General features: G+C 40.8%; 1 protein-coding gene across 3 annotated transcripts in view; it reads right to left on the bottom strand.

Annotated features, from left to right (window-relative positions):
- Positions 1 to 23,721, bottom strand: part of LOC144479859 (protein Aster-B-like) — a 669,932-nt gene that overhangs the window by 17,503 nt on the left and 628,708 nt on the right. For all 3 annotated transcript variants that reach the window (XM_078198866.1, XM_078198864.1, XM_078198865.1), the window contains 9 exons: positions 22,586 to 22,701; positions 18,427 to 18,583; positions 16,372 to 16,546; positions 15,697 to 15,735; positions 12,485 to 12,628; positions 7,310 to 7,428; positions 6,390 to 6,532; positions 3,419 to 3,522; positions 1,779 to 1,982 (listed from right to left, as the gene is read on the bottom strand). In XM_078198866.1, the coding sequence (XP_078054992.1) occupies positions 1,779 to 1,982; positions 3,419 to 3,522; positions 6,390 to 6,532; positions 7,310 to 7,428; positions 12,485 to 12,628; positions 15,697 to 15,735; positions 16,372 to 16,546; positions 18,427 to 18,583; positions 22,586 to 22,701 (1,201 nt within the window). The remainder of the gene's footprint in view (positions 1 to 1,778; positions 1,983 to 3,418; positions 3,523 to 6,389; positions 6,533 to 7,309; positions 7,429 to 12,484; positions 12,629 to 15,696; positions 15,736 to 16,371; positions 16,547 to 18,426; positions 18,584 to 22,585; positions 22,702 to 23,721) is intronic.

Below are 23,721 nucleotides of genomic sequence, written 5' to 3'. Positions count from 1 at the left end.
GATTGTGGTTATATGCACTTCTGCTGCTGATGGCTCATAGTGCCTCATGGAAGACCAGTTTTGAGTTGCTCGATCCATACAGCAGAATCGAAGATATCTTTGATGCGATAATGGGGCTTCACCTTCACGAGGACTGTCTGGTGGGTCACTCCTAACAATACTGTCACAGACAGATGTATCTGCGACAGAATGATTGGTGAGGATTAGGTCATCTTGTTGGTTCCCTCATCACCTGATGAAGAGCCCTTCCAATAGCCATATTCTTTAAAATTCAGCTAGTTCAGTCAGTAGGGGTGCTACCCAGCCACTCTTGGCGATGGACATTGAGGTTCATTTTGTACCTTTTTCATCCTCAATGCTTCCTCCAAGTAGTGTGCAACATGGAACAGTACTGAATCATTAGCTGAGGGTGGCAGTAGGTGGTAACCAGCAGGAGATTTCCTTGCCTATGTTTGACCTAATGGCACAAGACTGCATGGCATCTGAACTTGACGTTAAGAACTCCCAGGGCAGCTCCATCTGAGGTGTCACCTCCACAGGGATGGTGATGGTAATATTATAGAGGCTCCAATGTTCTGACCAGGAAACTCTGCCACTCTTACTGCCTGCCATTGGCATTTGTTGGAAGTATTTGAAGGTTGATACTCAACCTGCTTGGGTAGACTTTACCAATGGATTTTCCTTGGCCTTGGTATCTGGAACATTGTCTGGAAGGTATGATTCCATGAGTATGCCTACGTCAGAATGCTGTTTGACTAGTCTGTGGGACAGCTCTTCCAATTTAGTACAAGCCCCAGATGTTACTAAGGAGGACTTTGCAGGGTTACACCATTGTCGTTTCCAGTGCCTATACTGATGTCAGGTCGTCTGTCTGGTTTTCATCCTTTTTTCAGACTTTGTCGCAGTTTGATGCAACTGAGTGGCTAGCTGGACAATTTCAAAAGGGATTTAAGAGTTAACCATGTTGCTGTGTGTCTGGAGTAATACGTAGGCCAGACCAGGTAAAGACAGCAGATTTCCTTCCCGAAAGGACATTAGTGAACCATTAGTGAGAGTGTTTATGACAATTGGCTACAATTAAGCATAGGACTAGTTTTTAATTCCAGATTTATTAATTGAATTTAAAGTCCGCCAGTTGCTGTGGTGGGATTTGAACCCATGTCCCCAAAACCTGGTCCTCTGGATTACGATCCAGGGACATTATTATAGTAACAGAGGAAATAGTTGCAGAAGTGGGCAAATTCAGCCCTCTGCCACTCAATCAGATCATGGCTGATCTATCCCTGGTCTCAAATCCATCTCCCCACCCGTTTCCCATGTCCCTCGTCCTTTTTGTAATATTAGAAATATGCCTATCTCCCTCTTGAAACCATTCAACGATTCAGACTCCACTGCACTATGGGGGCAGTGAGTTCCAGAAATTCACCACCCTCTGCGAGAAGTAATTCCTCTTCATCTCAGTTTTAAATCTACCACCTTGCAACCTATACCTGTGGTCAGTGCTTATACCACTGCTTTCCCAACAGCGACAAAGAAATTATTTTAATAAAAGCACAGGGAACACATAGTGAGAATGAGTTATTGATAAAAATAAATGATTAACTGGTCAAACGTTGCACAACTCACTATGAATTATTTTTGGCACATCACAAGTTTGTGCCCATAGTTCAGGTCCACCCCAAAGTACAAATAAAGCATATTTTTCTTTTCAAATATAAAAATCTGTGACAAAGAAAGTAAAGGGCACTGAAGGAATGTTCTCCCATTTTTAATTTTACCTGCCACGTGTTTAATCCTCTGGGCTACCTCTTCATCAGTCGGTGTAGTTACAGGACTGATTGTTTCATCGAGATGTTGGCTTCGCACATGCATATGAGGTCGCTTTCTCCTTCGAATTGTGGACGATTTGTTGGGTTTTTCTTTTGGAGATTGCCTGTGCAGTTCAGCAGCATATTGTTTCTCTACTTTTGCAAGCTCAATATCTATGGATGCCAAAATAGGGATGTTTCAAGTTGCAGTCAATCATACAAAACCGTGTCTTACCTGATTAAGTATTACATTATTCAGAATTGAACCAATCTATTCGTGACCTCCTGATTAACGCATTGCTCGCAAGTGTGCCCATTTTGTGCAAAAATCCAAGTATTTAGTTAGTGTACATCAGATCAAAGGATGGGATCACAGTGGGAAGTGTTCCTGCCCTAAGCCAGTAGTTCCAGGTTCAAGTTCCACCCCAGGATTTGATGGCCAAGGAAGGTACTATAGAAACTCTACAATGCAGAAAGAGGCCGTTTGGCCCATCGAGTCTGCACTAACCACAATCCCACCCAGGCCCTACCCCCATATCCCTACATATTTACCCACTAATCCCTCTAACCTACACGTCTCAGGACTCTAAGGGACAATTTTTTTTTAGCATGGCCAATCAACCTAACCTGCACATCTTTGGACTGTGGGAGGAAACCGGAGCACGCAGACACGAGGGGAATGTGCAAACTCCACACAGACAGTGACCCAAGCCAGGAATCGAACCCAGGTCCCTGGAGCTGTGAAGCAGCAGTGCTAACCACTGTGTTACCGTGCCGCCTATGGTAAATGCAACGCACATAGGTTGAGTATCAACTTTCAAATCCTTCAAACAGATACGATTTGCCAGGCAGTAAGAGTGGTAGAATTTTCTGGTCAGAATAGTGGAGCCTCTACTACTACTTTCCATAGCTCCACACCACAATACAAACAAAAAAGTGCATACTGCCACAGCAACTCGGACTTCCTGTCAAGTTCTTACTGACGGCATCTCAATGCACCTTGTCTTGGCCTATTACGGTAAACTGAGGAAACAATTTGCATTTAACATAGTACTGCTCAAATTAAAATTATTACAACCACTAGTGCATTTTGTGATCTCCAATTGTTCAAAGAAAAATAGAAACAGGCTAAAATTATTCCTACCTACTCAGACTAACGTTCCTTACCCAGAAACAAGTCTTGCTCCCAATTCTTTGTTGATCTTAATCTCGGTAGCCACAGCCTTAGCTTTTTGTACTGAAGGACGAAATATACTAAAGTTCACACTCCTGTGAATATGCAGTAACCAGGGAATGGCATTAGCTAGGCACAGGATCAAGTCTGGTTGTGACAGCACATGGAGAAAATGGCTCATCATCTCTCACCATTGGGCACATACAGGAAAAATAGCCATTTAGATGGCTAGAATTCTCTGATGTCGGACTCCCCGCCACCACGGCCAGCGAGAACGGAGAACCTGGCACTCAGCCAAATCTCCAATCACTGCAGCAGGATCGGAGAATCCCAGCCGCAGGTGAGGTTGGAGAATCCTGGACCAAATGTCTGGCAGAACCCATGAAACTATACTTAAGCAATAAAAGAGGAGGGTAGAAAATTGAATGGTTCTCACCTAAATGCCTAAAGTAATCATCCAAACCACTCCAAAAATTCTTCTCAATGAACGATTTCACCAACCCCCATGGCTGTTTCCTATACTTCAGTTCTGTTGATATCCTGGATATAAGAAATTAAGTTAATTGATTAAAGAACACAGTTACAATTCAGTTATCTTTCAAAACTTTATGTTATTTATACATGCAATCTCTAACAGCATGTCAAATACATGAAGGAAATTATTTACCTGCTAACTTACAGGTCAGTGTGCATGAATGGGATCTTACACTTAGCGGGGTAAATTACTATTTCTAGTACAGCCTTTCTCCTGGGCAACAAGATGCACAGTTTGTGAGGCATGAAAGAGGTATTAGGATAAGCCGTAGTCACCCTGCGTACAACATGACTGAAGTTCACCTAGTTCTGACATGCCAACGTTTATCCTGAACATACTTTGCACTGATCATTAAACAGCAAAGAACAACAATCACCTTGCAGTTAGACAAACAAGTACATCACTGTCATAATGCTGATTGCTTCTCCGTCAGGTTTGGTTCAAAAGCAACATTTAAATCAGGGCGGCTAAGGTGTCATCCATTGCTTGTTATTTAATACATGATTTAATGCATGCAGGCAATAACATAGAACCAGTGATCCCCTCATGATGAGCATAGCGTTTTGGTTATGAGTCTTAAGTCTTCTAATTTTAGTCACTAGCACTGCTGAACAGATAAAATTCACAGCTTACATACTGAATTGAATAGACAGGACATTGTTTCCTTGCAAATACCCTTACTTGTAAAACCTATTAAGTGTGGATGGGATTCAATCTAGAATAATATAACACAACGGGTTATTTTGTTCTGTGAGTTAAGGTGAAAGAATTTATTCACCAGATGATAAATGGACCTGAAATTTATTGGAAAGGCGCTGTTAATACTCCAAAAAGGCAGTCATTTGGAACTCCATAAATCTTTAAATGAATGGTTGGCAATTTTACTTGGTTTTGATAGGTACATTCTGATTTCATTTTTTTCCCTTCACAAACTTCAAAGGTATTGGTGCAAAACTCAGGGTGTGTCTGTCCAGAGTTTTCGAAAGCCATCAGAAGGAAGAAGGAACATAGAATCACTATAGTGAAGAAGGAAGCCATTAGGCCCATCGAGTATGCATCGACTCTTACCCAGGATAACTCCTTAACCCCACATATTTCTCCCGCTAATCCCCCTAACACATAGATCTTGGGACACTAAGTGCAATTTAGCACGGCCAATCAACCTAACCTGCACATCTTTGGAGTGTGGAAGGAAACTGGAGCACCCGGAGGAAACCCATGGAGACACAGGGAGAACGTGAAAAGTCCACACAGTCGCCTTTCACAGTCAGGCTGCGAATCGAACCCGGGTCCATGGCGCTGTGAGGTAGCAGTGCTAATCACTGTGCTACTATGCCGCCCATAGGACCAGTAGTCAACCATCCAGCCCTTCAGCTTGTTCTGCCATTCAATTAGATCATTATCAAATTAAGAAGCACTTAAAGGAAGCACAAATTAAAAAGGGTATCGGTCTGTGGGGAGCTTGCATGTCCTTCCCATGTCTGCGAGGGTTTCCTCAGGGTGCTCTGGTTTCCTCCCACAGTACAAAGATGTGCAAGTTAGGTGGATAAACTAAATTGCCTCTTAGTGTCGAAAAATGTCTAGGTTAGTGGATTAACCATGGTAAATGTGTACGGTTACAGGGATAGGGCCAGGGTGTGGGCCGAGGTAAGATGCTCTTTTGGAGGGCCGAATGGCCTCTTTCTGCGTTGTGGGGATTCTATGGCTCCAAACACAAAGGCTGATTGATGTTTGAAACTCTTCCACAAATAACAACAGGTGCAAAATAAATTTTAGGGTATTAACAGATTGGGGAGTTTGTGGATTGAGTTTGCAGATCAGCCATAATCTCACTGAGAGGCAGGACAGTTTCAAATAACCTACTCCTGGTTCCTACTTCCAAAATGTTGAACAGTATTTCCCATGTCCACCTGCCTTGGTTCCATAACCCTGAATTCCCTTGCCGAACAAAAATTTATCATTTTTGAATTTTCAAGTCTCAACAGTGTCTTTGGGGAAAAAAGTCCCATTTTCTATTCACTTTTGTGTGAAGTAGTAGCAAAGTAGTTGTCCAAGTATTAGAATGCTCCATGGGGGGGGAAAATGACTAAAGGCCAAAATTTTCAGTCCTCATTCGCAGTTGGAATTTTCCGGTGCCGCTGAAAGCGAATGGATACCAAATTTTCCGTTCTCACTTGCACTGGGTTCCGCCATGGACAAGACAGAAAAACCCCGCTCAAAGAATACCATCTGAGGTTGCTTAGGGACGTTGCATTATTAAGAGATATTAAGAATACGAGTAAAGACTTTGTAATACATACTATTTTCTGTATTCAAGGGGGAACACATTCTAGGAAGTTGTGCAATCTTCTGGATTGACTTTGCTATTAGTTATTAGTCATTATTGGCGGATACTTTCAGTAAGTTATTGTATAAGAATGTTTCTTCTATTGCTTTCCCAAATCTAGGAGACTAGGAGAGGGCTGTTGATATTTCCAGTAAGATAAAGGGAGAAGAGTTTCTGGTTGAACCCCGAGCTTGCTATGTTATCAAATAATGGGTGTTTGAAGGTGCAGGTCGGTTCTTAGAGAGAAATGGCGCATCCACAAGGTTGGTCTTTGACACTGAACGTGAAACCATGTCAACCCATCAAAGCAACTGCACAAAAACAAAACATTGCAGTGGTGAAGATCTATTCCAGCTCCATTCAGATTCCACTGTCTAAAATTATCTCCTTGGTGTTAATGCTCTCTTAAGGGAATTGCAAAATGATGAAGAATTTAAGAATCGCAAACCTTTTTGTGGTACCTGCTGCACTTAAAAGTCATCATTGGGTAAAATTCAATATGTTGCCACACAAAAACTACTAAATCAGGAGTAACAGCTTCCTTACCTCAGCCTGCTTTTGTTTTTTGCCACCCGTGTAAGGCTGTATCTGTTGATTGTGTAGAAGTAGTCATGATATGGAACGTCATGTGTAATCACCTCTGCATCGATCACATAACACTCACTCTCCTGGCTGGCTTTGTACAAAGTCTGTTAATGAAAAAAATTTCAATGTGCACAAATTGCAATCATTACATTGGAAGAATACTCTGGGGAATACATGTCACAAATGGTAATTGCTTACTTCAAGATCTGCAGTTTATATTAAACAATATTTTACCAACTAAAGAGTTATTTAGTTTGATGATGGTTGAAATTACAGGCTCTGAAACAGCTCAGGAGTCGTCTTGCAGTGCTATAAAATGCTAATTTTGATAACCTGCAAACAGCAAGTATTTTAATTGGATAAAATAGCCTAACGTATTCCATAACTAACTGTAGCCTCATAGAATCGGTGCTATCAGTTGTTAGGAGCATAAATATCTGGGTGGCATGGTGGCACAGTGGTTAGAACTGCTGCCTCACAGCGCCAGGGACCTAGGTTCGATTCCCGACTGGGGTCACTGTCTGTGTGAAGTTTGCATATTCTCCCCATGTCTCCGTGGGTTTCCCCCGGGTGTTCCGGTTTCCTCCCACAGTCCAAAGATGTGCGGGTTAAGTGGATTGGCCATGCTAAATTGCCCCTTAGTGTCAGAGGGACTAGCTAGGGTAAATGCATGGGGATAGGGCTTGGGTGGGATTGTGGCAGATTCGATGGGCTGGATGGCCTCCTTCTGCACTGTAGGATTCTCTGATTCTATGAAATTGTACGGAGATAACAGGATTTACTTACTCCAACAACAATGACTTAGGAATCAAAGATGAACTCTGTCAAGTGCTAAAGATGTAAGCAAGATCACATTTAATGTTAACTTAGAAGAGTCTTACCTGGGTCTCGGTGACTGTGGCAGTTTTTGGCGCAAGTGGGTTTGAGAGAGCAATAGTGTACAACATCACTCGGGTCTGATTGCCATCAACTTCTTTCTTCCAAGGATGGCTAACCATATCTAGAGTGAAAAAAAGTTCAGTATTATTAGCCATTCTTCATCATTCTAGGACCATCATCTGGAATGCAGGATTTGCAGAAGTAGCTTTCATTATGGCTAACATGAGTATTCCGTTTCATCATACACATAGGTCAGAATCTGGCCTCGCTGCGATGGGTTTCTCTGCAGTGGATGAGTGAGCCAATCAAATGTCCACTGACTTTGGCAGGAAAGGCCAGAAAATAGGTGTGTGTGTTTTTAAACTTCTCATTTTACTTTCACTTAACCACTTATTCCAATTCTGGATCGTGCAGAGTCGGGGCGTTCGGCAGGGTTCACGCAGGACAGGACCCCAGTTCATCGCAGGACACGCACTTGCACACAGACAAACTTAGGACAATTTACCTAACCTGCACATCTTTAGACTGGGGAGGAAACCGGAGCACCCGGCGAAAACCCACGCAGACACAGGTAGAATGTGCAGACTCCACACAGACAGACACAAGGCCAGAATCGAACTTGGGTCCCTGGAGCTGTGAGGCAGCAGCATCAACTATTGCGCCACCGTGCCGCCCAGAGTTTTTAAACATCTCTGTCAATTAGGTGATCAATGCAGATTGGAGGTTAAAAAATATACATTCTATGGTTGCTTTTGATTAAACAAATCACTTTTTTTCCTGTTGAAACATTTGTGAATGTATTATCAATTGTGTTAAACATCATACATTGCCAATTTCTGTCCTCAAAGTCTCACTGCTTTTCCCATTTTTGTGTCAATCCTGCACATTGGAAACTTCCTACATATATTTATCACGCCGTGATGGCATTGTATTGCTTCAGTTTTGCATTTCCAGTTCTTCAGTGTGTATTATAATGAGTTCAGGTTCCAACCAGACGTACTCTTACACTTCGCAAAATGCCATAAGTTTTGCAGAGAAAACAATTTCAAAAATAAATTGGTTGGATGGCCACTAAAAGGAAATAAACTTGCCGGATAGAGCAGAGAACAGGACTAACTGGATTGGTCTACAGAGAGCCTGCATGGACTTGATGGCCTCCTTCTGTTTGTCATGAGACTATGTACCTTCATTTTTTTGAAAATATGGTTTTTCAACTTTCAAGTGACTGAAGTTTGGAAATTTTGCACTTTGAATTGAGACAGAGCAAACTGTTTAAAAATGCAAGGCCACATTCCAAGGTGAAGGTGAGGAACAAATAAATTACCCTCAGGGGAAATTGAAGAGAGCGACATTTCTTATAGTCCAGAAACAATAACTGTCACAGAGGGACACATGCAAAACTTCTTGGAAATACAAAATGGATGAAGTATTTCAAGGCAAAGCCGATCAATCGCTTGAGAGAGATTGCAAGTGACACAGATGGTGTCAAGAAAGTCATCAGCAGAGGAAAGAGACTGAAGGCCGCTTTTGCTTCTTCTCACACTTTTGGAATAAGAGTGTCACCCAATTTGAGAAGCCAACTCTATCAGGAACCTACCAGCAAGTGAAGGATCTCGTAATAATTACAACATCTTCTGCAGCTGATCGCATCAAAGAAACAAGCTAACCTAAATCAGCCATAGCATTTAAAATCTATGCCTCAAAGACAATCAAAGGACATTTAACTGTATATTATTTTACCTTCTTTTTTTGGACTCTAACTTCCAAATGCTTGACCTCACATTATTACTAGTTTTCTTGGGGTTAGAAGTTAATAAATTTGTTTTTTTTTACTCAAAACACCCTGTTTGGTTCCTTATTATCTTAAAACATTCTGATTTGGAAAAGGCATACTCTTGTACAAAAGAAACTTAAAACCTTTGTACCAAAGGGGGCCGACTTCACCTCTTTTCACCTGATCATAATATAGGCCATAATGACTTTATGATCTAATTGTGAATGATCTGAACTTAAAATACCATATGTAAATAAGAGTGGAATGGATGATTATAAAATAGAAATTGAAGTAAGCTTGCAAGCGGTGGTCCATTGTTAACTGCCCTCTACCTGCTTCACCTGAAAAGTATCCTTGGTTTGAATCCCCTTGCACAATGTTAAGGAAACTGCCTAGTTTATGTCAAAAAAAAAATCACAATTCAAATTTCAAGCTATCAAAATGAATATTTAAATCTCTGGGAAAAGACCTATTATTATTATCACACCTAAGTTGATACAATACATTTTGTTCATCTGCTTGTAAACAACAGAGGGGTTAATATACATATTTTATGGTGTTCATGCCCTTTAAGAATTCTGTACATGGATATGTTCCAGTAATGATTGATCATATATTTCGACTGATATTAATTAATTCTTAAAAAAAAACAATGCAGATGATCCCCAACCGACTCAAGAACAGCTTCTTCCCTGCTGTCATCAGACTTTGGAATGGACCTACCTCACATTAAGTTGACCTTTCTCTGCACCCTAGCTATGACTGTAACACTACATTCTGCACTCTCTCCTTTCCTTCTCCATGTATGATATGCTTTATCTATATAGCGCGCAAGAAACAATACTTTTCACTGTATACTAATACATGTGACAATAATAAATCAAATCAAATCCAAGAAGCGTATAGCTTCTCTCGATCAGTGAGGACACCAAAGCAGCCTGGAGGAAAAACGACCTAAAATGGTTGGCCCCTTCTCGACCACATTTAACTATTTTGTCTGAAAACACCAAATAATTTTTTCCATACACAATTTTTTTCCCTTCTGTCACACTTCTAATGCAGCATTTTCAAATGTCAAAAATATAAAAGAGAAAAATAAAGGCAGTCTGTTTCATCTTGGTTTCTTCTGATCTGCAGTTTGGTATTTAAAAGTACTCACCAAAATCTGTAAGTCTCCTTTACCCATAGTACTTAACCACAAATTGATCTCAAGATGCTGTTATTAAAATAGTAAGACACTGTGACCCCAAAGGGTTAAAGGAAACTGTAGCTTAACAGAACAGTAGGATGTCCATTAATTAGCATGAATCTGCTAACGCACAAAGGTCTTCCATACCCGTCAAGTGACCATGAGCAATACCGTGGGAGATTTTAGTATTAATTTTTAGACCGAAAAAGGTCAACTCTCACTCCCCATCCTTCTCATCCTGTCTGTAGACTTTGAGACTGTTGATCACACCATCTTCCTCCAATGCCTCTCCACTGTTGTCTCGCTGGGTGGGACTGCTCTCATGTGCTTCAATTATTATCTAGTCATAGCCACAGAATCACTGGCAATTCTTTACTTCCTGTGCCTACACTGTGCTGTCCTCCATGGATCTTTCTTGAGCTCTTTTCTATTTCTCATTTACATGATCTGCTTCAGTGACATTATCCACAAATAGCGGTTATTTTTCACATGCATACTGACAACACCCATCTCTCCCTCACCATCACCTTTTTTGAGAACCCACTGTTGATATATCATCAAGACAGTTTATTTGACATTCAGTACTGAATGAACAGAAATTTCCTCCATTTCAACATTGGAAAGACTGAAGCCATTGTTTTTATTGTTTACCTACCACATATTCTGCTCCCTAATCACTGACACTACCCCTCTCCTTGGCAACAGTATGAGATCAAACAAGTTTGTTCACAACCTTGGTGTCACATCTGATCCCGATTTGGGTTTCTGACATCAGGGACAGGGTTCTCCCAAAAACAAACTAAGTGCCCAACGTGCAGGAAAATGGGAATATTTCCTGCCTGCTTTTTGGGCGCTCCTCCCAGAGCGAATCTTCGACACTCTGAGCATTGCAGAGGGCCTCAGCGTGATTCACTCTGGTAAGTAGGGGGCGAGGCCTATTCCTGCCCAAGAGACCGGCAGCATTGTGCTGAGCAGGCCACTGCGCATGTGCCAATCTGTCAGAGCAGAGATCAACACATGCGCAGTGCCCCCCCCCCCCCAATCACTGGTCTTCCTGATGGCTGGCCAACTCCGCAACTCCCCTGATCACTGGCCTCCCGGACTTCCCCTAGCCAGCCCTTTCTTCTCCCTCCACCCCCAGCGCTGATCTCCCCGCCCCCCAACCCCGACCAGTCCAGACACCAGCCCCCCTCCCCCACCCCTCGCTTGGATAGTCTGGTGTGGAGCTGATTACGCTAAAGAAAAGCACCTGGGAGTCTCGTGCCCAGCGTTATAGGCCCCCTGTTGGTGTTTCCTGGCCAATATTTGTGCCATTGCTAAGACCACCTATTTTGACATCTGTGATGTTGCCTGAATTCACCTATCTCAGCTCATCTGCTGCTATAACCCTCATTCATGCCTTTGTTACATCCAGATTCAATTATCCAAATGCATTCTTGGTTGGCCATTCAAAATTTACCCTTTGAAAACTTGAGGTCATCCAAAATTCTGCTGCCTTTGTCTTCAATTACAGCAAGTCCCATTCCCTTTTCAACCCTGAGCTCACTGATTTACATTGGATCTCAGTCAGACAATGTCTTCAGTTTAAAATTCTCAATCTTCTTCTTAAATCCCTCCATGGCCATGACTCTTTCTATTGCTATATTCTCCTTCAGCCCCACACCCCCCACCCCGAGATACCTGTGCTCCTCTAAATCATGCCTATTGCACATTTCCAATAATAACTGATCCACCACTGGTGGCCACGCCTTCAGTTGCCTAGTCTCCAAGCACTGGAATTTCCCTATATCTCTTTACCTTGCTTTTCCTTCTTTAAGACCAGCCTTAAAACATACCTATTCAACCAAGCTTTTGGTCATTTAGCCTAACATTGTCTTATGTGGTAGGTGTCATCTTAGTTTTATTATGCTTCTCTGAAGTGATTGGGGTATTTCATTACATGAACAGCGTATCATAAATGTAAGTTGTTGTTATTGGCTTTGGGATGGTAATTCACTTTGGGACAGAAACGTGAACCTTTTCCCCTTTAATTATCTTCAGAATTTAAATAACTTTGATGTATACCCTTCACCTTCGTTCGGAATGGTTTCATTATGGTTAGAGTAAAATAAAACTTTTTTTTAGCTTTTCTGAGACAGAAGAATACCATAGTCCTGGGAGCACTGAGTTCTCCATAGGCTTTATCTACACAAGATGTTATGAAAACTAGTTTACCAGTGAACCTCCGCTGCTCAAAGAAATCTCGTAGAAACTGGGAGTCAGTGAAGAGTAGATCGTACAGCTTGTCCACATTGACATGGAAAACCTCATTAATGTATTGTCGGCCATTGAGATCTTCATAGAATGCTTGCACTTCTCCTGCAGTGAGGAGATGGAAAAATAAAATTAGACATAAATTAATCCGACATTGCAAAACAAAACACTATACAACTGGCAGAAGATCATAGCAACAGCTTTGAGAGATGATGATGATCATCATCTAATTTCCCTTCATTTAGTTTTATATCTTGATTTAATGCATGGTTTAAGCTCAGCAACTAAATAGCCAAACTGTAGATCTGCTGCAGAGAGCTTCAGGCAATATCGTCTCCTGTTCTTTTAATTCAATCTAATCTCTTCCATATGCATGTTTGCTTGAAATATTTCTTGCAGGTCCTTCATCAGTCAATTTAACAAAAACTCTTTTACTCCAGCTCCTCATAGTTACTTAAGAAATAATTGGAATAATAAATTTGACATATATGAGATGGGAGAAATCCAAAAATATAACATTAGTGTACACTATTATTTCCTTTGAGAGAGATGAATAATGACCCCAACTTGTTCCTCGTGATTGATAGTAGCTATCAGTGAACATCTAATCTATTCGCCTTGCATCTAATCCTGTACTCCATGTAAAAATACATTCTGTTTTAAATTCTATGCTGTCCAGTAACCACCATTCTGTCTTATCGCTTTTATTCCATGAACATTTGTGAAAGTTGACTCTAACATGATCATTTGAAGAAGTGTTTTTTCTAAAACACTGACTTCTTGCCCCAATTGATTATCAGTTAATGATCCACATCATGTGTCAACTTTGGGGCTGAGTTTAGATCAAGTAGAATGGGTCATGCACTACAAAAACAGATTTAAAATAAAACAAATATTGCACTGGTGATGTTGCGTCCCAATTTCTTTACACTCAAACCTGTATCAGCAACCTACATCTCACTTTGGACTGTGGGAAATTTTAGAAATGAAAGCAGCACAAATGCTGTTAATCTATTAAGATGTGGAGATGCCGGCGTTGGACTGGGGTAAACACAGTAAGAAGTTTAACAACACCAGGTTAAAGTCCAACAGGTTTATTTGGTAGCAAAAGCCACACAAGCTTTCGGAGCTCCAAGCCCCTTCTTCAGGTGAGTGGGAATTCTTTCACAAACAGGGCATATAAAGACACAGACTCAATTTACATGAATAATGGTTGGAAAGCGAATACTTACAGCTAATCAAGTCTTTAAGATACAAAGAACGTGAGTGGAGAGAGCATCAAGACAGGCTAAAAAGATGTGTATTGTCTCCAGACAAGACAGCCAGTGAAACTTTGCAGGTCCAGGCAAGCTGTGGGAGTTACAAATAGTGTGACATGAACCCAATATCCCGGTTGAGGCCGTCCGCGTGTGTGTGGAACTTGGCTATTAGTTTCTGCTCAGCGACTCTGCGCTGTCGTGTGTCGTGAAGGCCGCCTTGGAGAACGCTTACCCGAATATCAGAGGCCGAATGCCCGTGACCGCTGAAGTGCTCCCCAACAGGAAGAGAACAGTCTTGCCTGGTGATTGTCGAGCGGTGTTCATCCATCCGTTGTCGCAGCGTCTGCATAGTTTCTCCAATGTACCATGCCTCGGGACATCCTTTCCTGCGGCGTATCAGGTAGACAACGTTGGCTGAGTACCGTGTACCTGGTGGATGGTGTTCTCACGTGAGATGATGGCATCTGTGTCGATGATCCGGCACGTCTTGCAGAGGTTGCTGTGGCAGGGTTGTGTGGTGTCGTGGTCACTGTTCTCCTGAAGGCTGGATAGATTGCTGCGGACAATGGTCTGTTTGAGGTTGTGCGGTTGTTTGAAGGCAAGAAGTGGGGGTGTGGGGATGGCCTTTGTGGGCAAGAAGTGGGGGTGTGGGGAGCACTTCAGCGGTCACGGGCATTCGGCCTCTGATATTCGGGTAAGCATTCTCCAAGGCGGCCTTCACGACACAATACAACGCAGAGTCGCTGAGCAGAAACTGATAGCCAAGTTCCGCACACACGAGGACGGCCTCAACCGGGATATTGGGTTCATGTCACACTATTTGTAACCCCCACAGCTTGCCTGGACCTGCAAAGTTTCACTGGCTGTCTTGTCTGGAGACAATACACATCTTTTTAGCCTGTCTTGATGCTCTATCCACTCACGTTCTTTGTATCTTAAAGACTTGATTAGCTGTAAGTATTCGCATTCCAACCATTATTCATGTAAATTGAGTCTGTGTCTTTATATGCCCTGTTTGTGAACAGAATTCCCACTCACCTGAAGAAGGGGCTTGGAGCTCCGAAAGCTTGTGTGGCTTTTGCTACCAAATAAACCTGTTGGACTTTAACCTAATCTATTAAGAGCCATTGTTACATGCAGAAAAAAGTCCATTTTATTTGGAAGAAATTCAAGGGAACTTCAACCCCATTTAAAATTGGAACATGTGAACAGTCTCCACGCCAAAGCAGCCTTTTAATTTGCTTATCGTTTCATACTTGCAAAATAATTTCTTGTTTCCAAAAGGCTAATGATGTAATGCTCTTTAACAAAAAGCTGCCTCAATAAAAATATATCTTGCTTTGCCAAAAATGAGAATCCATCTGGGATGGCCTACACTTGATAAGGCTTGGGTTCAAAACACTTGATGGGAAAGAAATTGCTTCGCAGTTATTTAATCGGCACTGTGGGAGGAAGGGAAGAGGAAATAAAAATGTTCAGTGCATGATTCTACATGATGATTATGCTATATGTGTTTAACCCAAGGAATGAAGGGGTGAATCTTTGGTAATCATGGTAAGGAATGTCCTGTCATGTTTTACCAAATGCAGTACGGCCATTCTATAACTAAACCATATGATTCTGAGGCCCCTGTTCTGAACATGATGGATAAAATACAGGATTAATTAAATTTGGGAAAGCAATTTTATTTGGCAGCCGATTAGACCGCACCAATTTTCCAGTATCTTGAGACAGTAAATATGTTTGTGTTTATACCTATGCAATTAAGTGTGATCATTTATTTTAAATTGGGTTGAATTCTCCTTACAGGTAAAGAACCTGTGTTCTTTTTCAGTATTCACAAGACACAAAAATATTTATTAAATACTCTTAAAATCTAACAAATGAGTATCTTTAAACTCAATGGTTCCATACCTGTTCTCAGTTTTTTAAAATCAGCTGTTGTTAGTCCCACTGAAATGAATGCAGACAGGAAAAATGAAAGTGAAAATGGGGCAAAAGTTTCTAATATATGTTGTGCTTAGACTAGTTATCATCACAGCTTCAAATGTACTTTGTGTCAATCATTCTGATTCCATTTTTCAAAGAACGGTCCAGCAATCATTGACATTTTCTTTGTGTGTACCACTGAGGTAACAAAAATATACAGAAAATAAACCAAACTGCTTCTGAATATTTTATTAAAAAATTAAAACGCATTTCCGAAGACGCACATTACATTGTGCTCTATTTTACACGCAGATTCTTTTCTAAAATAAACCTAGCTGCTCTTTTCTCTCCCTCGCTGAGAAGGCTTGAACCTCATGCAGTTTTAAAAGCATCAAGCTGGATAAAATATGTAAAACATGCCTTGGCTAATTCAAAATAATCCCCACAAAGTTAACTGTTTCAGCATGATGGTCGATCAATATCACGTGATCAATATCGCCTGATCAATTTCATAGGCCCTACATTTAATAACAAATAAAATCTCTGTCTAATCATGGTTTGCTGACGTTCCCTTCTCACCCCCTCACTCCAAACTAGGTTTCAGATCTGAAGTGGTAGAGAACCTCTGAAGGCATGTAAAAACTGGCAGCCATGACATACCCTCGTCGTGTGTTTCAGAGGAGTCACTAAGCTCTGTTGGAATATCCTCATTATCATTGAAGTCCAGGGAAGGAGAGTTCACCGGCAAAATGATTTCATTCTTGTCGATGGCCTGAAAGGCTTCAATTTCATCTTCTAGGTGATGGTCATCCTCCTCTGGCAGAATACCATCGAACTATGACAATAGAAATAAGAGAAATTCAGATTGCATTATGAGTTTTGAAGATACCTTTGAAATCCATGTTTGTTGGTTGTGATTATGAATTTAAGTGGAGTTAACGTTTTCTTCATTAGTAAGTGTTATTTTTCATAGTGATCATCATTAGAACTTTATTTTATCTCAGCATGGCTTCGGAGGTCTGCCCTTGGTGGATACGGAGTGAATTGGCATAGAGGGTGCAAGGGAAAAAGGTTGTGAGGTTGTGACCATATCTTGGTATGAGTTGGCATATGGGCTATAAAGGGCAATGGGGATGAGTGAGTGGGTCATAGATTGGCACAAGTTGGCACCGCTGGCATGGGGGTGTCAGGGGCCATGAGGTGGTGAGTGGGGGCATGAAATGCATGAGTTGGCATGGGTGGGACATGGGGAACATGTGGAGGATGGGGTATGGGCTTTAAGGCTGTTGTGTGAAAGGCACCAGCCTTTCACAGAGACGGTGTTGGCACCTGGCACTCCTGTGGCTACCTCCACACTGTTTTCCAGGAACAAAATTTGGAACATTTGGGAATTTTCTCAACTGAGCAAAAATCCAGACCTAGCTGTTTTCTCTTGAGCAAAGTCCTAACTAATTTAATAAATATATTTGTTAATAAATCCTAATTTATTAACAAATTAATAAAGCTTAAGCTTCAAAGTTTTGACTAAAGTTTTGCAAATGAGGTACTTGGGTAAGATGGATAAGCTTTAAGAAAAGGGCAGAAAAGCTATGCAGATTTTTTGGAACTACAGTCAGTGCTATGGGTGGTAGGGGAGGCAGGAGGCAGATTGCGAAAGGAAGCACTAAAACAGATGCCCAGTCCCTGCTGAAGAGCCAGAAACAGCAACAGAACATATATTAGTAACGATAACTAGCTTAAAGGGGTAGTCGTGCTTTAATGAGAAATCATTCAGTAAGGCTCAAGATTGTCAAACAGGACTTTAAAACTTTATCATGATGAGATCAAAGAACAGGTTAATATACTCTAAGTTTAACTTTCCTGGGTTTTTAAACCTAAAAAAAATGTAAAAGAACTGCTTGCGATAAAGTGGTATAGTGGTCGGTTGTTTTAAATTAATATTGCCAAATTTCCCAATTTCTCCTCAGCACAAGGCATTAACTCCCACTGGAACAAAGTTCCAAAAGCATCACCCAATTCTCAGCCTAGTGGCAGGTCTGGACAACAACTGTTGTCAGGTTATTTGAGGCATCATTGCTGAATGTGTTACCATCCTTAACAGACATCCCAATAAGTGCATTTTCCAGCAAGAATCACCAAATAGCAATTAGCAGTAAGAATATGAAATGATTTTCTCTCCATTAGCCAGGGCCAATTTGGTCATTTTGCAATACCCTACTGCCATCTTGGTTGAGATCATCTAACTCAGCATAATCTAGAAATATAATTGGGATCTTGAGGTCATTCCCTAATGTGTTTGGGTGACGCAGCTGAGAAGGTGAAGACATTAAGTTGTTAAACATTAATATGCTATTTCGCATCTTCCAGGCAGTGGTTTATAACGCCATTAACTCTTAGGCATGATAGTTTCTTAATCTGATTTATCTGAATTGGAATAATAGCTGCAGTTAAGGCTACATTAATTATTTTAAGGATTTGGAGGTGCAGGGATGGGGTGTTGATTTTACTAAGTGAGCCACTGGAGTTAGTAACATTGAAAATAAAAAGGAATATATGGGTAGACAGACAGATCACTGGAAAATGGTGCCTATAATTCTAAATATCAGTATTTTCATTACATTTTTTTAATTTTAAAAAGGCTGGCAATATTTGAGTTTTAAAATTTTTTTTACTGAATTAGATTGCAAATTGAAAATGCTGGAATTATTCACATACTGAGGCAGGAGCCTCACTGCTCCCTGTGGAGGTTATTGTGCTGTTCGTGACTGATTTCTTTTGCATCTGTGGACTGGCATCCGTTTTTACTTCTATGCTGCTTTTAGATGTGTTATCATTCACCTCTACTTCTTCCACTGGGATTTCTTCGCAGAACCTACCAGGAATAGAATGACACCGTTACATATGACAATAACATGCTGGCAAATATTTCACAAGGCAGACACTGAAAAGCTCTGTGTTCTTGTCTGTGACATTTGTTAAGAGTCTTTCATCCATTAAATTCTTCAGATGGAAACAGAGGAAGAGAACCTCAATTTCTGATCTTCATTATCCCATTTTAAATAAATGCATTAATGTTGCCAGAAAATAAGGCAAATTGAAAGATCTATGCTGAGAAGTCTGTCTATTCTGAAGTTGATTCATAAGTATCATGTGGTACTTCTTTGGATTTACTCTCATTTTCTGAAATATACTACTTTGATATTCATAAAATGACCGCATAGCATTTGAGTTTTCAATTATAATTCATTCTGCAAATTTCTCAGAAATCCTTTTCTCCCAACCATCTCAAGTCACGAATTCTCCTGTCACTAATCAATCCTCAAACAAAATGGTTCCCATTGAGTGTAATTACCAGAGATCTAACTTGTCTGATCTTGTGTATGATTCTGATGCTCATTCTCTGACAGATAATATTCCTAATAGCACTGTGGATGTTTCTACAACACATGGACTGCAGTGTTGCAAGAAAACAGTACATCATCACTTTCTCAAGGGCATGTCTGAAAGACGTGTGTGACGTTAGTGTACCTTTAAGAATTTTAAAAAAAAATTGTGTTCTCTGCAGCTATTCGCTGTTTTGATTTCATTGCTGCCGGGCTGTCTGCTCGAAGTCTTTTCATTGCTCCTTCAGTGGTTTAAACGGGGTTGCTTAAGACCATAAGACCATAAGACATAGGAGCGGAAGTAAGGCCATTCGGCCCATCGAGTCCACTCCACCATTCAATCATGGTTGATTTCAACTCCATTTACCCGCTCTCTCCCCATAGCCCTTAATTCCTCGAGAAATCAAGAATTTATCAATTTCTGTCTTGAAGACGCTCAACGTCTCGGCCTCCACAGCCCTCTGTGGCAATGAATTCCACAGACCCACCACTCTCTGGCTGAAGAAATTTCTCCTCATCTCTGTTCTAAAGTGACTCCCTTTTATTCTAAGGCTGTGCCCCCGCGTCCTAGTCTCCCCTGTTAATGGAAACAACTTCCCTACGTCCATCCTATCTAAGCCGTTCATTATCTTGTAAGTTTCTATCAGATCTCCCCTCAACCTCCTAAACTCCAATGAATATAATCCCACGATCCTCAGACGTTCATCGTATGTCAGGCCTACCATTCCTGGGATCATCCGTGTGAATCTCCGCTGGACCCGCTCCAGTGCCAGTATGTCCTTCCTGAGGTGTGGGGCCCAAAATTGCTCACAGTACTCCAAATGGGGCCTAACCAGTGCTTTATAAAGCCTCAGAAGTACATCCCTGCTTTTGTATTCCAAGCCTCTTGAGATAAATGACAACATTACATTTGCTTTCTTAATTACGGACTCAACCTGCAAGTTTACCTTTAGAGAATCCTGGACTAGGACTCCCAAGTCCCTTTGCACTTTAGCATTATGAATTTTGTCACCGTTTAGAAAATAGTCCATGCCTCTATTCTTTTTTCCCAAAGTGTACGACCTCGCACTTGCCCACGTTGAATTTCATCAGCCACTTCTTGGACCACTCTCCTAAACTGTCTAAATCTTTCTGCAGCCTCCCCACCTCCTCAATACTACCTGCCCCTCCACCTATCTTTGTATCATCGGCAAACTTGGCCAGAATGCTCCCAGTCCCGTCATCTAGATCGTTAATATATAAAGAGAACAGCTGTGGCCCCAACACTGAACCCTGCGGGACACCACTTGTCACCGGTTGCCATTCTGAGAAAGAACCTTTTATCCCAACTCTCTGCCTTCTGTCTGACAGCCAATCGTCAATCCATGTTAGTACCTTGCCTCGAATACCATGGGCCCTTATTTTACTCAGCAGTCTCCCGTGAGGCACCTTGTCAAAGGCCTTTTGGAAGTCAAGATAGATAACATCCATTGGCTCTCCTTGGTCTAACCTATTTGTTATCTCTTCAAAGAACTCTATTTTTACTCTGGGATCTTTTATGACCCTGCATTGTTAGGAGGAAGGTCATGTGTTTTAGACAGTTTTTTTCTTCTTAATGAATTTAAGGTTTCATTTTCTGTTTTGGCTGGCTGCAGTTTTAGAAGGGACATCAAGCTGTAAAGAAGTGTTTCTCTCTCTCTCATCCTGGTTTTAGAAATTCTGTTGGTTCGCTGAAAGCAAGGCTTCTTGCCTTCCTGGAGTAGAACATCTGCTGTTGGTGGTTTGACCAGAGAGTCTCCCTGGTGTTCTGGGAAACTGTTCTCACTTCGACATGCTGTACTTGGTTGAAGTCATTAGGTTACATTTTAGCTTCATCTGAAGCAATTTTTAAAAGCGGCATCTCGGCCTTTTGGCTAAGATAGAAATTAGATCAAGCCTTGGAGCAGGTGCAATGCCTACTCCAATCAGCTTGGATCATGTAGATCAAGCCCAAGACAGGGGGTGAGAGCCGTGTCTTGTCAGCTTGGATCGGGAATGTCTCAACTTGTTGAGACTCTGAATTGGACTTGATTTGATTGAATTGGATTTTTTTTTTAAACTTGTTTTGAAAGTGTCCAGAGGGCTGGTAGAAGTTACAGGGCTGAGAAGTCAGGATTTTCAATTCTCCAACCGAAGGACTCAGTTCCAGCATCATGTGAGCAGTAGTCTTTGCTGTGCTAAACCTGTGGAAAGGGTTTTTTGTCTATGGGAAGTTTTTGTTTGATTGGAACATCTTAGATATATTTAAGGGTTATACATTGTCATGGTTGATTTGTTTCTGTCTGAATTAATGAAGGTTATTTCTAATTTTCTTCCTATACATGTTAACTATATTCTTAAGTAAACTTTGTTTGATAAAAGCTCCCTAGTGATTCATTTGAATCATACCTGAAGTGAAACATATCATGCTTATCCTATCCAACTTCAAAGCAAAAATTGTGATCCAGGCGGGCTTCATAAAACACTTTGGAGTTTCTGACCTGGATTATTATAACATGTGCTGATTAGGTACGCTGACCATGCTAAATTCTCTTTCAGTGAACCCGAACAGATGCTGGGGTGTGGCGACTAGGGGATTTTCACAGTAACTTCATTGCAGTGTTAATGAAAGCCTACTTGTGACACTAGTAAATAAACTTTTAATTTCAGGATGGGCCATACATACTAGCCTAGCCAGCAACATCCATATCCCCTGAACAAATGAAAGAGAGATAAAAGCTAGGTGTTGAGCTGAGAGAAGCTCTGCACTTTTATTGAGATTTATGAACAATTAAGAGGCACAGATTTACAAAATATACTTGGGAAATAACCATGTTTTAAACTTTAACACTCAAAATGTCAGCCTTTGCCAGAATCCAAAGATAGGAATAAATGTTCATTATGTAATTGAAGGCATTTAAATATATATAAAATTGTTGTGATTTGATAGGCCTTGAAATGTCCAACATACTTAATGACAATCTTATTTTTAATTCCATGGGTAAGTCAGTCTACAGAACCTGTGTATTTGTAAGCTATGTACTTTGTACATTCATCTTTCCTCCACCTCCCAGTAAAATGTTCATTGGACTATCCCTATACTAAAATGTCTGTATGACACAAAACAACATTGATTTATGTAGTGTTTGACGTGTGTTCCAATTGTTGTCAAACTATTTGCCTCACCCTGTTTGCTACATTCATTTAGCACTCTTCAGGTTAGAAAAATAGAGATTGTTGATTCAATATCATTGCAGATATACTGTTTCCTTTTAATGTGGAGTTAGATGTAATAGATATCACTCAGTATGTTCCAACTCAAGTGAAAGGGAAAAACATGGTGCCACTTGCCCTGCTTTAATGGACATTAGTTCTTAGCTGTCGTATAATTATTCAGCAGTCTCTACCCCTTCAATGTTCCATCAGCCATGCTGGCTTTACATCAAGGTGAACCAAGATAAGAAGCTTTGTTTAAATGAAAGAAAATACCTCACCCCATAGTGTTGAAGTCATCATCTGGAGGAACATAATCTTCATCATCACTGGTTAGACCAAGTTCATTCCCATAACACTGATGAACAAAGTGCCACAGCTCTTTGGGACAAAGAGGCTGCAAATATACCAATGCAGTAACATCAGATATGAATCTCAGTTCACAAACAATGGAGAGCAAAAAATAATTGTTCTTACTTCTACTGCCAGTCATTTACGTGACAATTACACTGGCTGTATGAACAAGTTTATCTGTCAAAATATGTTAAATGCATTAAAAATATATCAATAACCATCGTATCCACACAGTGCAGATGGAAGACATTCGGCCCAACAAGTCTGCACCGACCCTCCGAAAGAGCATCCCATCCAAGCCCAACCCCCCCAACCCCACTTATTTACTATGGATAGCCCATCCAATCTGCACATCTTTGAACACTAAGGGGCAATTTACCGTGACCAATTCACCTACCCTGTGCATCTTTTGACATTTTGCAAAAATGTATGAAGTTAATTTCTCACTTACATGCTTACCATTAGTCACTGATAGGCTTGAAATACCAGCTTTGCTAAACGATATGTATTTTATCCCATATTAATAGTTGGGACAGAAAAAAGTGGTATTCTCATGCGGGGAGGTGGGGTATAGAAATTCAAATCTAATACCAATAAGATGTTAAAAATCTACAGCCATATACTGCCAATTCTGTTTCTTATTAAAATTCCCATGTCCATTTTTATAATGAAAACCTATCACCTTTCCCCCCACCCTAACTGGAGAATCTACAATGCCAGAAGTTCATCTGAATTGTGCCCACTATAAAGTTTTATGCTCACATTCATGATGCAGTATAAAAATAAGGACAGGACGTATAAATTCTAAAGTGAGAACTAAAATTAGCCCCACTTTATATCACATGGAGACAATGATGTGAGCCCAATTTTAACTGTGTCAATGAATGGGTTTTGAGTGAGTTAAAATGTTGCCCTTTATCTTGACTCACACAATACAACGCAGTGGTAACTTGAGTATATTTTTAATTTTCTTTTGGATTTATCTCCCTATTTTCCCTAGGTTCCTTGTAAATGTTGCACTAAGGAATAATGAGGAATTTCATTTCGTGAACTGGGAATGACT

This window comes from Mustelus asterias, chromosome 27, assembly GCF_964213995.1.
Source record: "Mustelus asterias chromosome 27, sMusAst1.hap1.1, whole genome shotgun sequence".
NCBI lineage: Eukaryota > Metazoa > Chordata > Chondrichthyes > Carcharhiniformes > Triakidae > Mustelus > Mustelus asterias.
The sequence above is the reverse complement of the archived record's forward strand: the minus strand, read 5'-3'. Positions and strand labels throughout refer to the sequence as shown.